At 33.1% G+C, this 12,074-nt stretch overlaps 2 protein-coding genes across 2 annotated transcripts; both read right to left on the reverse strand.

Annotated features, from left to right (window-relative positions):
* Positions 1–545: 545 nt before the first annotated feature.
* LOC106721278 (HMG box-containing protein 4) lies at positions 546–3,234 on the reverse strand. The gene is made up of 8 exons (XM_014516188.2): positions 3,144–3,234; positions 2,823–3,072; positions 2,607–2,755; positions 2,368–2,489; positions 2,023–2,128; positions 1,656–1,747; positions 1,219–1,383; positions 546–815 (listed from the first exon to the last, which is right to left on the reverse strand). The coding sequence occupies exons 1-8, from the start codon at positions 3,151–3,153 to the stop codon at positions 651–653; spliced, it is 1,059 nt and encodes a 352-aa protein (XP_014371674.2). The 5' UTR covers positions 3,154–3,234; the 3' UTR covers positions 546–650.
* A 2,759-nt stretch (positions 3,235–5,993) lies between these two features.
* LOC106721271 (mitochondrial potassium channel) lies at positions 5,994–8,561 on the reverse strand. The gene is made up of 6 exons (XM_014516177.2): positions 8,214–8,561; positions 7,895–8,044; positions 7,568–7,730; positions 6,871–7,049; positions 6,539–6,614; positions 5,994–6,441 (listed from the first exon to the last, which is right to left on the reverse strand). The coding sequence occupies exons 1-6, from the start codon at positions 8,466–8,468 to the stop codon at positions 6,173–6,175; spliced, it is 1,092 nt and encodes a 363-aa protein (XP_014371663.2). The 5' UTR covers positions 8,469–8,561; the 3' UTR covers positions 5,994–6,172.
* Positions 8,562–12,074: the final 3,513 nt, after the last annotated feature.

Raw genomic sequence — 12,074 nt, forward strand, 5'->3', positions numbered from 1 at the left:
CTGGTTGTATAATTGAAAAAATATACATCTATAGGAAAAGATTTAGATTTTTTTAATATGTGTTAATTTTTTAAGTGGAAATAACGGCGGCTGCTGTATTCAGCAGGTAGCAAAATGTCATCTCTTTTATCTCGAATTCAATGCTAATATAAAATTAATGGATTCTATCAATAGATAGTTACCTCAAAAATGTAATTATAAGGAAAACAAGAAACACGAATAAAATAATAAACTAACTGCAAACGTCTTTCATTTCAACCAAATTGTTTTTATAATTAACCTGTATTGATTTTTTTTTATTTGTTCAACAATTTTAAGATTTTATACAACCAATTTAGCAAAGAACAAAAGGTAAACAAAGTCATATTTCAAAATTATTTATTTGTACAAAATTAGTTCACCTTCACTTAAATTTAAAAAATTGGTCTATTAGTAGTAACATTGCATTGCAACATTTTTCCCACGTTTGTTCTCACAGGACACGGACGTTAGTCGTTATAAGTCAAAAATCACACACAATGTATAGTCGGATTAGTATAGTATTAGTTTTTGGCCGGTCATGTTGGGGGCGCGTGTTGGTTGTAGTCCGAGCATATTGTTGGGGGGTGCGTGTTGGTTATAAGTCCGGTCATGTTGGGGGTGCGTGTTGGTTATAGTCCAGGCATGATGTACGCGATGTTGTGCAGCGTGTTCTGCATGATATGTGCGGGGGGTGCGAGGGGCGGCAGCGCGCGCGCCACGCTCAGCAGCGGCGCCAGCGAGCACAGTAGCGTGTCCAGCAGCACCGACACAGATCCCGACACCGCGATCTGACCCTGAACAACAACAACGTTTAATAGAATCATTATATTAATATGTGAAGCGAAAACTTTGTATACCTTTTTAAGGAAATTGCTGCAACAGATGAAAGTGAAATAAGACATAGTTAAAGTTAATGTGAAGTGCATAAATCAATTTTCAATAAAAAAATCTTTGTTTATGAATTATCAAACACTGGACTTAATAATAATTTGTTTTATGTCCATACTTACACGAGCTGTGCCATAACCCAGTGGTGAATAAATCAAAAGATACTTAATTTTTCTTACACAAGTTACTACTAATCTTCCTTTAAATATTGCTATTTTTATACATAATAGCCAAACAGATATTTAAACATACATACATGTGTTATTGGTATTCGGAATTTAATTGTTTCCATTAATAGAATTAGTTCACCTCATGCTCTTTGAGCCGTTCCCCGATGATGGCAAGGCTCTCACCGAGCAGACGTAGGTGAGCGGCCACTTCGACAGTGCCGCAGCCCGTCACGCGGTACACAGCAGCTGCACCCCCTGTCGGCAGCGCTGACGTCACTGACGTCGGACTGCTAGTTGACACCGGCTGTGGAGTTATGTGTCTAAATGTACACTGTTCTGTTACTTCAAAATCTCAAACAATGGTGAAGGGAAAATGTGATAGGTCTTAAATGTTCTTAGGAGATAGATGAGATAATCAAGGCTGTTAAAAGGTAAGGTTTACTAGAAGTTAGAGCAGTAAAATCCAGTATTTCTGGTGAAGGAATTCTTTTTACAAACTTTTACCTCCACTTTAGATATATAAAGGCTGAATTTTAACAGAAAACTTTGTGTAAAATGTTATGTGTAACTACTCACTGTTAGGGTATTTTGCTGCGCGGGAGGTGGGGGCTGACGCGCCCGGTTGGCCGGTGGTCTACCAGGACCTACATTTGACTTCGGGTGGACACCTGTTTTAAACATTGTACTTCAATTATTTTAATCTTAGGATATAAACTATGCATATTTTTGTGTATAAATCCAATCCGATATGAAATGATAAACAATAGTTAAACTAATTTGAAAAATTATTCATCAAACATTTCAAATACACACAAAAGCATCACGAGAGCCACATAGTATCATAAATGTAAGAGATTTTATTTTGTCCTTGGGCTTCGTATTATTTTATTTAAAATCTTATAGAGATTTTATTGTAAGAATTGTATGACATCAATGTACTCACTAGGATTTGATATAATCTTTGAGGTTGTAGCTTGATTGCTCTGTTCCTTTTGCATTGCAAATCTCTTTGCCTTACGTTTCCACAAGTATCGCTCATTATATGTCACCTATTGGTAAAGTTCAAGAATTGTAAACTTATTATTACTATATAAACAAACTCTAATGCCAATAATTACACATATAAACTACCAAATCACCTTAAATTTGTTGAAGTAGGTAGAACAAAATTGTTGTTACTTGCTGATAGCAAAACTTTTTACGGGTTACATTTTTAAATTCATAAAATTATTAGTTGAGGACATTTACTGAGTATTTGCAAAGTATAAATGAAGCATAATTAACTTACATTAGCCCACATCTCACCGAGTTTCTTTGAAATTGCAGAAAAGTCCATATTTGGACTCTGGCGTAAAAGATCATTTCTAGCTTCTTTAGCCCACATCATGTATGCAGTAATTCGAGTTTTGCCTAAAATTATAAGTTTGTACATTTTAAGTACTTATAAAAACATATAATTAAAAAATATCAATCTTGGCTAAAAGGCATGTAGGTTGATTTTTGAATAGAATCAATATTTTCATCTACCTTTATCTTTTCTCTGGGCTTTGGCTCTACCAATGACTTTTCCATCTTTTATTATTAATTTTTTCTTGTTACTTTTTTCCATCATGTAGAGAGAGTTGGCGGGAGTCCGCGCGGTGCCCTCGTCTGATGCTGAACTGTCCGACTCCATGCTAAAACAAACACTATAACAATAAAGTGAAAAAAAAAATAGTAAAAGTTCAATGTTTTAAATGTAACCTTTCAGCATTTTCTCCATTGTTCTCATAAAAGTCAGATTCACTACCCGAAGCAGTACCCGCGTCTTCCGCGGGCTTTTGTGGAGTCTCGTGAAACTCTATAGGCTCTTCTTGCTTGAAACCGGCGTACGACTTCACCGGTGTTTGACGACGAAACCTAGTTTCAATATCGTCTGGAGATTCAAAATCCATTAACTTTGAACTTTTCTTTCTCACTCTCCCGCTTCGGGATATTCCCGTAACCTCCAAATCTACGAAACAAAAAAGAAGTCATTTTTCTGCCTTCGATGAAAAAATATAGATGATTGGAAATATCCTTTACCATCTTGCATATTGAATTACTGTAAACTGATAATTTATTCAACAATTGAAATATGTTGTTTGTTTTCGTAACACCGAACCCGCCAACATCAACATCCATTCAATTAAGATTGACAGATGTCAAAAACGGCAAAGAGTACTTAAATGTCAAAAGTCACAGATACATAATTTACATCTTTAAAAGTTTGAAACACACAAAAATTTTAATCATTTAAGGAAATATAAAGTGCTTTTTTCTCTAAAACATCGCTATCTTATTTAATATTCAAACAACACTACGTAGGAAAGTAAGATAGAAAAGGAAAGGGAGAGAAATGACGGGCTTCTACAACATTCGATGGTCAAAAGAGGATTTGGCGTTAAAATGGCGCTAGCATCGCTGATGAGGATTTTGAAGAATAAAATGTAACATTCAGTTGAACCTGGATAAGCGAGAGTCTTGTCAGGTCCCGTCGAATGACCCCCATAAGCGAAAAGTTAGGTTTAGAGCAAACCCTATATAATAAGAAAAAACTTGAGAGGTGTCAAGGGACACCCGGATGGAACGAAGTTCCTTTCTATTAATTAGTGAAGGAACCAATGTTTATTCTATGAATAAAAAACTTAAGTCTTCACAAGAAGTACATTTTATTTCTATGAATTTTCGATATATATTGTCACGTCGTTGCCATAGTGAAGTGGCGCTCATTCGTCGTTAACATACTTACTATAGCAAAAAGTGTCGTGACAACTTTTCGTAAGAATTTTTTCCGTCTAGCCCCCTTTCACAACGCGCGATAAGGAACTTCGTTCCAAAAACATCGCTATTTTTTTAAATCTCGCTTGTTAAGGTTTGCCCAAAGAATATAATACTCTCTATAGAGAGAAGAATGACATGTTACATACTATAGTATTATAACTTTGGTCTATACGCTTATACTACTAGCGCCATAATGGTCGCCCATATGCAAAAATAAAACGCGGGAATTTTGAATATACGTTTAGTATTTTAATTTATTTATAGTTAAAAATTTATATTGGAAATTATGATTATTTTGATAATTTGGCAAATGTAAGATTTTTTTAAAGAAAGAATAATTTTAAAATGAAATAATCATTATTTCCAATATATTGTGTTAGTAAAAGTTATTAACTTAAATTAGTTAAAGGAATAATGAAATGAAACAGAGTAATTTAACATCATTTATTTAATTAAATTTAGTTCCCGATTTTTTTTTATTAAGAATCGCTTTAAAGATATAAAAATTATTGATTTAATTATGAAATCACAATTTTCATTATAATGTCTGTCACAATTAAGTAAAAAGCTGAAATCCACCATGCATGTAAGGATGGATTTTAAATTGTTAACTATATAATTTTTGTATCCATTTGATTCAAGTTCATTATTAATTATTGAAGCACTTATCTCCACACATTGAATAAATTTTTTACTGGCGTAATTTAAGCTCTCAGCATAATCTTTAAATTGTGTAAAAATGTGTATGGATTTATGGTCTGATGATAAAAACAATTCCTTACAATTATTACAATTTATATTTCGTTTTTTGACCATAAATCCACACACATATGCACAAGCCTGGGCCTCTGACGTACCACTATCAATGGTATGAACTGCTTCACCAATAATATCTTCAAATTGATCTTGATGTGGATCAAATTGCCATTCTATGTCATCTGACGTCTGTTCTATTTGGCTATCGCCGGCTATCAAAAATGCTTCTAGATTATTAATATTTCAATATTTCACTTATCAGAGTCAATATCTCAAAACTTAAACACTCGCGTTATTAGTTAAAAAATACAATGCAATATCAAAGATTTCGGAACCATACGAGAACACGTTTTGAAACAAATTTGAAAACTTATTTTTTTAACGGTTATGATTTAAAATTGCCATTACTACATTTTTTTGCGATGTAGATATAAGATAACAAGAGATCGTATATCTTGATTTATAAATACAAATGTAAGAAATAAGACAATTAATAATAGGATTTTTTTTAAATCATGTTTTCTTATTTTTAATTATAAATACTTTATTATAATAATAAAAGGATGAAATATTTTTTTTTATATGGCAAGTATAGCTTGGACTATCGCGAGCGAAAACGGCATAGATATATGCTCTATCTCGTTCATATTATGGGACCCAGTTAACACAACAACAAAATTGTCTCTGTGTGAAGTTTCTTGTTTTTCATTCGAAGTTGGCGGACCCTGGGTTTGCCTGTAATTATGAATATTTAATTTGTGATTCCTCCATAAGTCATATACTAATTTAGGAATTTATTGAGAACAATACTATTTTGCAACAATCAATACTTTATTTCTGTTCACATGTTTTTAGTAATAAAAATTAACCTTAAATCAGCACATTATACAAAATCACCTTTTTCGGAACCCTTAAAATATTACCTGAAAAATAAATACCAAAAATGTTATATGTAAAAAAAAATTATATCCTTTTGTACGTTTACATTGTTAACCATAGCCATAATAAAAATAAATGTTTTTAATATAAATAGTGGAGCTCTCGAGGTAAGAATGTTTTAAATAACCAACAGCTGCCTTTTCCAATGCAAAGGAACCAGACAAATACTAACATCAGAAAAAATAACGTTAATTTTAGTAGCGAAAAAAAATATTATGGTAATATTATAATGTTCATATTTATTTCATCTTTAGCGAATAACTATGAAAAAAAATCACGCCTCTTAATTAAAATACTTTTAAAAGCGATGCAAAAATGTTAAGTTGGCAGTTTGCGGGTGTAACTAATAAGTATCACATTCTTACAATTAAAAAATGCTCAAAAATATTACAAACTTGTTACCGTCAGTTTTTTTTAATTAATTTATGCCGTTATTATTTTTTAAAGTCAGAAGTTGCTCATATTACATAAAGCAAATAAAGCGGTTGAAAACTTATTCAGTATGAAAGCTGTGTTGTCAGCCGTTTAAAATTAAAGGTGGCAAAGATAATTATTTAAAGTGTGGACAAGCAATTCAGACATTATGCTTATATTACTCAGCTGACGCGACCCATTATGCTGCCGAAAATGATGGCAGCACATATTATTATTCCAATTCCAGTAAATATTTGATTTGGTTCCAATACGACTTTGTGTTGCAGTTCGTCTTTATCTTTTTCGACATCGTCTAGATCCTGGTGGACGGCATTCAGCGCTTTGGCGAGCTCCGCGTCCGATTTGGCGCTGGTCTGTGACGCCGCAACCACTAATCGTTTTAGTTCCTTTATTTGAGTTTCCATTACATGTTCTTGATGATTTAAATGCTCTGCAAGAAATAATACACACAAATTCAATTTAAAAAAACATAACCAATTGAATAATATTAGGAAATGTATGGATGCGAAAATTTATCAAATACTAACCTATTAATGATGATTGTTTATTGACTAGATGATTTATATTATCTTGCATCAGTTGTAGATTTTGTGCAAGTTGCTCCTATAAATAAAAGAAATAACTACATATCTATACTATCTTCACTTGTATACATAACACTGATTTAATCCAAATATAACTTCTTTCTGGCTACTGTCATAACTCCGCATTCGCGGGGGAAACGTTCCATGGATACCGAAACCGCTACCAAATGTATAATAAGCCAAAGTGAGAAATTTACCTACATTTTTATGGCCCGTGAATTGTGAATTAACGGGCTCTTAAATAAAATTTGACTATATGTTCTATTTAAAACTACCTGATAAGCGAATTCAGTTTTCATGGCTTCAGTAATGTCCGCTTTACTGGCGCTGCCGCCGCCCGCGATGGTATAAAGCACGCTCGCACTACGCGCCATCTGTTGCTCCATCATGTCACGAAACTCTGCCATTTTGAGGCGGTTATTGATTGTTGAACCGGCTATACCTAACACTGTACCTACAAATGAAATAAGGCTTCAATTTCCTACAATGGAATAAGAAAGACAAAGGCGAATCTGGATAAGGGAGAGTTCAAGAGACTGTGATATTTTTCTAGCTTATAGCTTAGGTTGCTCTATAAGCCGTGTTTCTCGCTCATGGTGGTTGTCTGTCGGGTCCAGACAATGACTAGCACTTATAGTGGTTTCTTGTTTGTCTCGTTCTCCCTAACCCAAGTTGGATTGTATTCAAAACATCATAGGTCAGGTTCTCACAAAAGTAGGGTTGTAATTTTTCTTAATGTAGTAAATGAAAGAAATAAGCAATCGTTTATGAACTTGTACAACTAACTCTGTTTTGTCATTCATAACTTTGGAACTATTAAAGAGTAAATTAAGGTATTAAGGCTCTTTAAAACTAAAAATATGAACAGTTCTTAGGAAATGCCTAATGCATTAAGTACACCCTTTATAAAATATAGTATTATGGTATAGAATTATATTTAGCTGCTGCATGGTTTTTGTAACATTTACTTACCAAATATAGAAGCAACTATGTACCAATATTTATTACGTTCAGCATGTGCTCTCTCCCGTTCATGGCCTAGCTTCACCGCAGCAGACATTGTGGCGAAAAGCTCCCTTTCCTCTCTTTCCGCATCCGAAAATAGTGTTCTTAGTGCTCTCTCTTGTATGATTAACTAAAAAAAAGTTCTTCAAATGTACCAATCTCCAAAAAATTTTAAATGTTACACTGGATACTCTTAAAAGTACAATATGGTTGCAAAATTAAAAAGATATTAGTTATTGAAACAATTAAATAATAAGATATTGGTACGATATTAGTAATTTTTGGAATGTTCACCTTATGCTCTTCTGTGCATAGTTGAAGATATTTTTCATCACCCTTCATAGTGTTTTGCATTTCAGCATGCAGCTCTTTCAGGCGTGCCTCAATGGAAGCCAGCTCTCTGCCAAGTTCTCTCCGCCTCTCTTGTGCGTCAATAAACCTTTCCTACAAGTAAATACAGCTTTTAAAATGATCCTTAAAATGAACCTCCTAACAATTTTTATCCTCAGTCATACAAATATAATTTAAAATGTATTTTTAAAGCAGTAATGATTACATATGCATTTTCAGTTAACGGGTATATTTAGAAATATCGACTCTACAGTCGTACTACCTGTGCCTCAATAACAGTATTTTGAATAGCCATTATCTCTTCAACTCCAGTGAACTTTTCATATTTTGAAACTAGATCTTGCACTTTTTGTGATACACTTGTATATTTAAATTTTTCTGCGATTTCATTCATCTTAGTGGCTGGAACATACTTTGTGATCAACTGATCAACTTTTTCACGACTGTTTGAACTTATCTGTACTAGATGTACTTTATCCTTCAGCCGCTGAGCCATCTGACGAAGCCGGTCCGCCATGATTGCATATTCAAATGTAATTTTGTATTATTAGAATAACCTTTCTGTGAACATTTTTCTAAAGATATGATATCATCTCATCTTTTTTGAGAATTGTCAGTGACATTGACAGTTTTGATGACAGTGACATTGAATTCAGTAAATAGTACAACTACGATCTGTTTCAAGCACAGTTTCAAGGTGGAGAAAAAAACTTTCTCATAAATATTTCAATTACATTTTGTGTTTACTATTTAACTCTGTTAAAAAAGTCTATTCATTATTAACTTCAATTTTTCTATTAAGTTATTATAATAATGTATCCTTTTCAAAATTAAATTATAAAAAAACAAATATGCAATCCTCCAGCCAATGGACGTACTATTTTTAGGGGCGCCAGACTGATTTTTGCATCCAATCGCTAAATATCGTTAAGACTATCCTCAGTATAACTATAACTTTTTATATATCTATTAATTCACTTATTGAAAGTCGCCGGTAACGATGGTCGATGACTACGATGTGTAAGCTATAAGCATTTTAGGGGCCTAAAATACAGAAAACAATGTTTTAGCGGAGGCCTGAATCGTAAAAGTTGTTTTTCGTTGTTTCATAGAACTTTCCTGCATGAAAATGTTAAATACTCGTTAAAAAACATTTTTTTTTTAAATAAGACTGCTTTCGTGAAAAGTTTTGTATGAGTAAATCGAACCAGGAACTTGCAGCGTAGCCACTCGATGAATACATAAAATACAAAGCGCAATACAGCATGGTTCGGTCGTTATTGTTAGCCATACGATAAATTTTATTCAAGGTAGATTCGGCGTGACACTGCCGACGACAGATAATTCGTTAAGTATGATTAAGACATCGCCAAAATTGTTTTTGTTTATTTATTTATGCACGATACAATCGATGGACGTCGGACGCAGCTGTCATTAGAATAGAAGCACGCAAAGCGACTGTGACCTCGGTACGCGCATAGATCGTCACTAGAAGAAGGACAGTGTATTCAGTTGCGGTTAGGCGATGTGCTAATCATTCTAGTCGTTTAACATGCATAAAATGCATAAATGTCAGCGCATCTAAAATCTAACAAATATTTTATAAACTTATTTGTGTCTTTTTGCTGAAACCACAACAAATACCTATTTACAGCAATCACAGCAGGCAGTAAATAATTAAATTAATAAGTACACAATCCTTTTATCAAACCTACCATTCAGCACGATTCAGTGAAAATTCCACAGTCTAATTTCCAACACCAGGTTTGCTTATATGCGTATGTAAACACAATATACCTTCTAATTAAACAAATTAGTACCTAATTACCTAATTCCTTCTATTTTCTACAAAAAAGGAGGATGCATGGTGGTTTTCGTTTTTAACAAGTTGCTTACAAGTCAGCAAGAAAACTCTATATGGTGCGACGTTGGCTCGTTTGCCGCCTTATGAAAAAAAAAAAAAAGATTTTGATAGGCTCGCATAGAAAATTAGAACCATGTAAGAGGTGCCTGTATTGCATTTGTAATGATATAAACATGTTATAACAATGTTTTAACAAGCCGAATGATTTATCGAAAACTCTTAGTATTCTACTTGCGCAGGAGACATTATTTGCATGACTAATACTAAACAACCCTGAAGGTTCAAACATGCTGCGTCAATTAGATTTTTTTCTTATAACGTCTTGCATATGCGGAAGACGCTTCTTTGATGTTTGATGACTTTATAGTGAATATGTAAAGTGTTTTGAGATGAGCGTAACGAAAACATTACGGTTAGGATTAAGCTGCGATTATTGAATTTATTTGCTTCCTTACCTAAAATATAATTATTTTAATAGCACAAATACTTAATTAAAATATTAATTACATCGAAAAGTTATTGCGTTTTACGTCTTCATAATCGTAAAAACTGTTTCCGGACGCTTCCAAAGAATAAAAATGTGAAAAAAATAACTGAAGTTATAAAATCTTAATTATTAAAACACGTAAAATTAATATTAAATAATCTACGAACGCCCAGGACGATACACACATAGGAGCGCCACAAGTCTGTGAAGTAAATAGTCTCACGTAACTTTGCTAAACCAACTTCCCTTAGGGCGTCCCAAATGGGGCGCCGTATAAATCTCGCTCAGGGCGTTGGTAGTGCTTAAACTGATACTGTTTAGTCATGTACAAACTTGAAACGCTATTTATGCACAGGTGGGCACAGTTAATCGAAAAGTTAACTTCGTTAATCGTTAATCCGTTAATTAAAAAATTAACTTCGTTAATCGTTAAAGCGTTAAATTCTCTAAAATTTAACGCAAGTTAAAGTTAATCGTTAACAGTTAACCATACTAAAATTATACATACTAATTTCGCACTTATTGTGGCGACACTTGTTTAAAATAGTAATTTGACTGTACATTCTATAACACATTAGTATTAGAGACAAGTATGAATGCATTATAGTATATTTCATTACGAGTGCGGAAAGCCTGTCATTGCATTAAAGACTTGCACATAATATGTCAAAAGTTTTTTAGAAAATAATTTTTTCTTGTAGTAACTTAACCTTTAAGTAGTTTTTTAAAGAATGTTGTTAGTAAGTTGTTGTCCATATTTATTAATAGATTTGAATGAATATCTAAGGATATGAATTGGGTAGAGTAGGATACCTTTCTTAAGAATTAGGCAAGACGTATTTCTAGAATGTCCTAGGGCTTATATTATCAATTTAACAGTCTAATAAATATTCATTTTGTTGTTTCAGTGACTGTTTTTTTCTTGATGTTGTTTTATTGTCCGGCTATCTATATGGAATGAATGGCAGGTTACCACGGCGGTATTCCATCTAGGCGAGTTATTCGCGGCCGTTATAACCAGTCGCTAAACTTGTTATATAGTTTTTAGTAAACCTGTATGTACTACTCTAAAAGTGACATTTCCTTGATGTTAAACAGTGGTCGAAGTCATTAGTTATATAAGTATCATACCTAAATATTTCGTAACAATAAACCACATTGCGTAATGTCGAGGAAATTTTTAAACGGATTTGTTCGCCAACTCTGCCCTTTTCATAATAACCGAGGGAGAGGGGTTTTTTTTATGATTACGAGATAATAATGTATGAAACTAGTAGTTTCACTTAATCCAATATAGGCTACTTATAAAGCAAAGCAGAAAAATGAAAAATGTGTCATCAATTAAATCTAGTTAGTACTAGCAGTTACTTATTTTTTTTTAAATCAGAATATAATTTAGTATTCCTTCCGAGTTACGACAATGGCTTCACACACCAGTAGAGAGTCTGCAATAGATCCAGCTATTCCGTGCATGACCTGAAGAAAATCTCTTCATCTTCCTGGTCTTTTCCCACTCACGTGAGGTCGGCATACAAGGTTTTATAAACCATAAAGTTTTGGCTTAAGTTTTTACGGCCGGTCACCTGCCTATCGCCAAACATACTTGGGAGGAATATCTTAAAATTAAATGTAATAAAAACTTAACAATTATGGCTAAATAATTCAAAATTACTTCTAAAAGTATATCAACAATAAAAATGAGTAATAAAGCATTATAAATAGAAACAAATCTATGACATAATAATAGAAATAGATGAATCGACAAGCCTTGC

This window comes from Papilio machaon, chromosome 19 (assembly GCF_912999745.1).
Source record: "Papilio machaon chromosome 19, ilPapMach1.1, whole genome shotgun sequence".
Lineage (NCBI taxonomy): Eukaryota > Metazoa > Arthropoda > Insecta > Lepidoptera > Papilionidae > Papilio > Papilio machaon.

What these genes read in the sequence shown, in the direction of transcription:
- LOC106721278 (XM_014516188.2), bottom strand. An exon ending in TCGGTGAGATGTGGGCTAAT is followed by an intron (nt 2,129 to 2,367) that starts GTAAGTTAATTA and finishes CTTTACCAATAG; the next exon opens with GTGACATATAATGAGCGATA. An exon ending in CGCAGCAAAATACCCTAACA is followed by an intron (nt 1,384 to 1,655) that starts GTGAGTAGTTAC and finishes ATAACTCCACAG; the next exon opens with CCGGTGTCAACTAGCAGTCC.
- LOC106721271 (XM_014516177.2), bottom strand. Translation starts at nt 8,468, where the DNA reads ATGGCGGACCGGCTTCGTCAGATGGCTCAGCGGCTGAAGGATAAAGTA. An exon ending in AAACTGAATTCGCTTATCAG is followed by an intron (nt 6,615 to 6,870) that starts GTAGTTTTAAAT and finishes TTTTATTTATAG; the next exon opens with GAGCAACTTGCACAAAATCT. An exon ending in TAAACAATCATCATTAATAG is followed by an intron (nt 6,442 to 6,538) that starts GTTAGTATTTGA and finishes TATTTCTTGCAG; the next exon opens with AGCATTTAAATCATCAAGAA.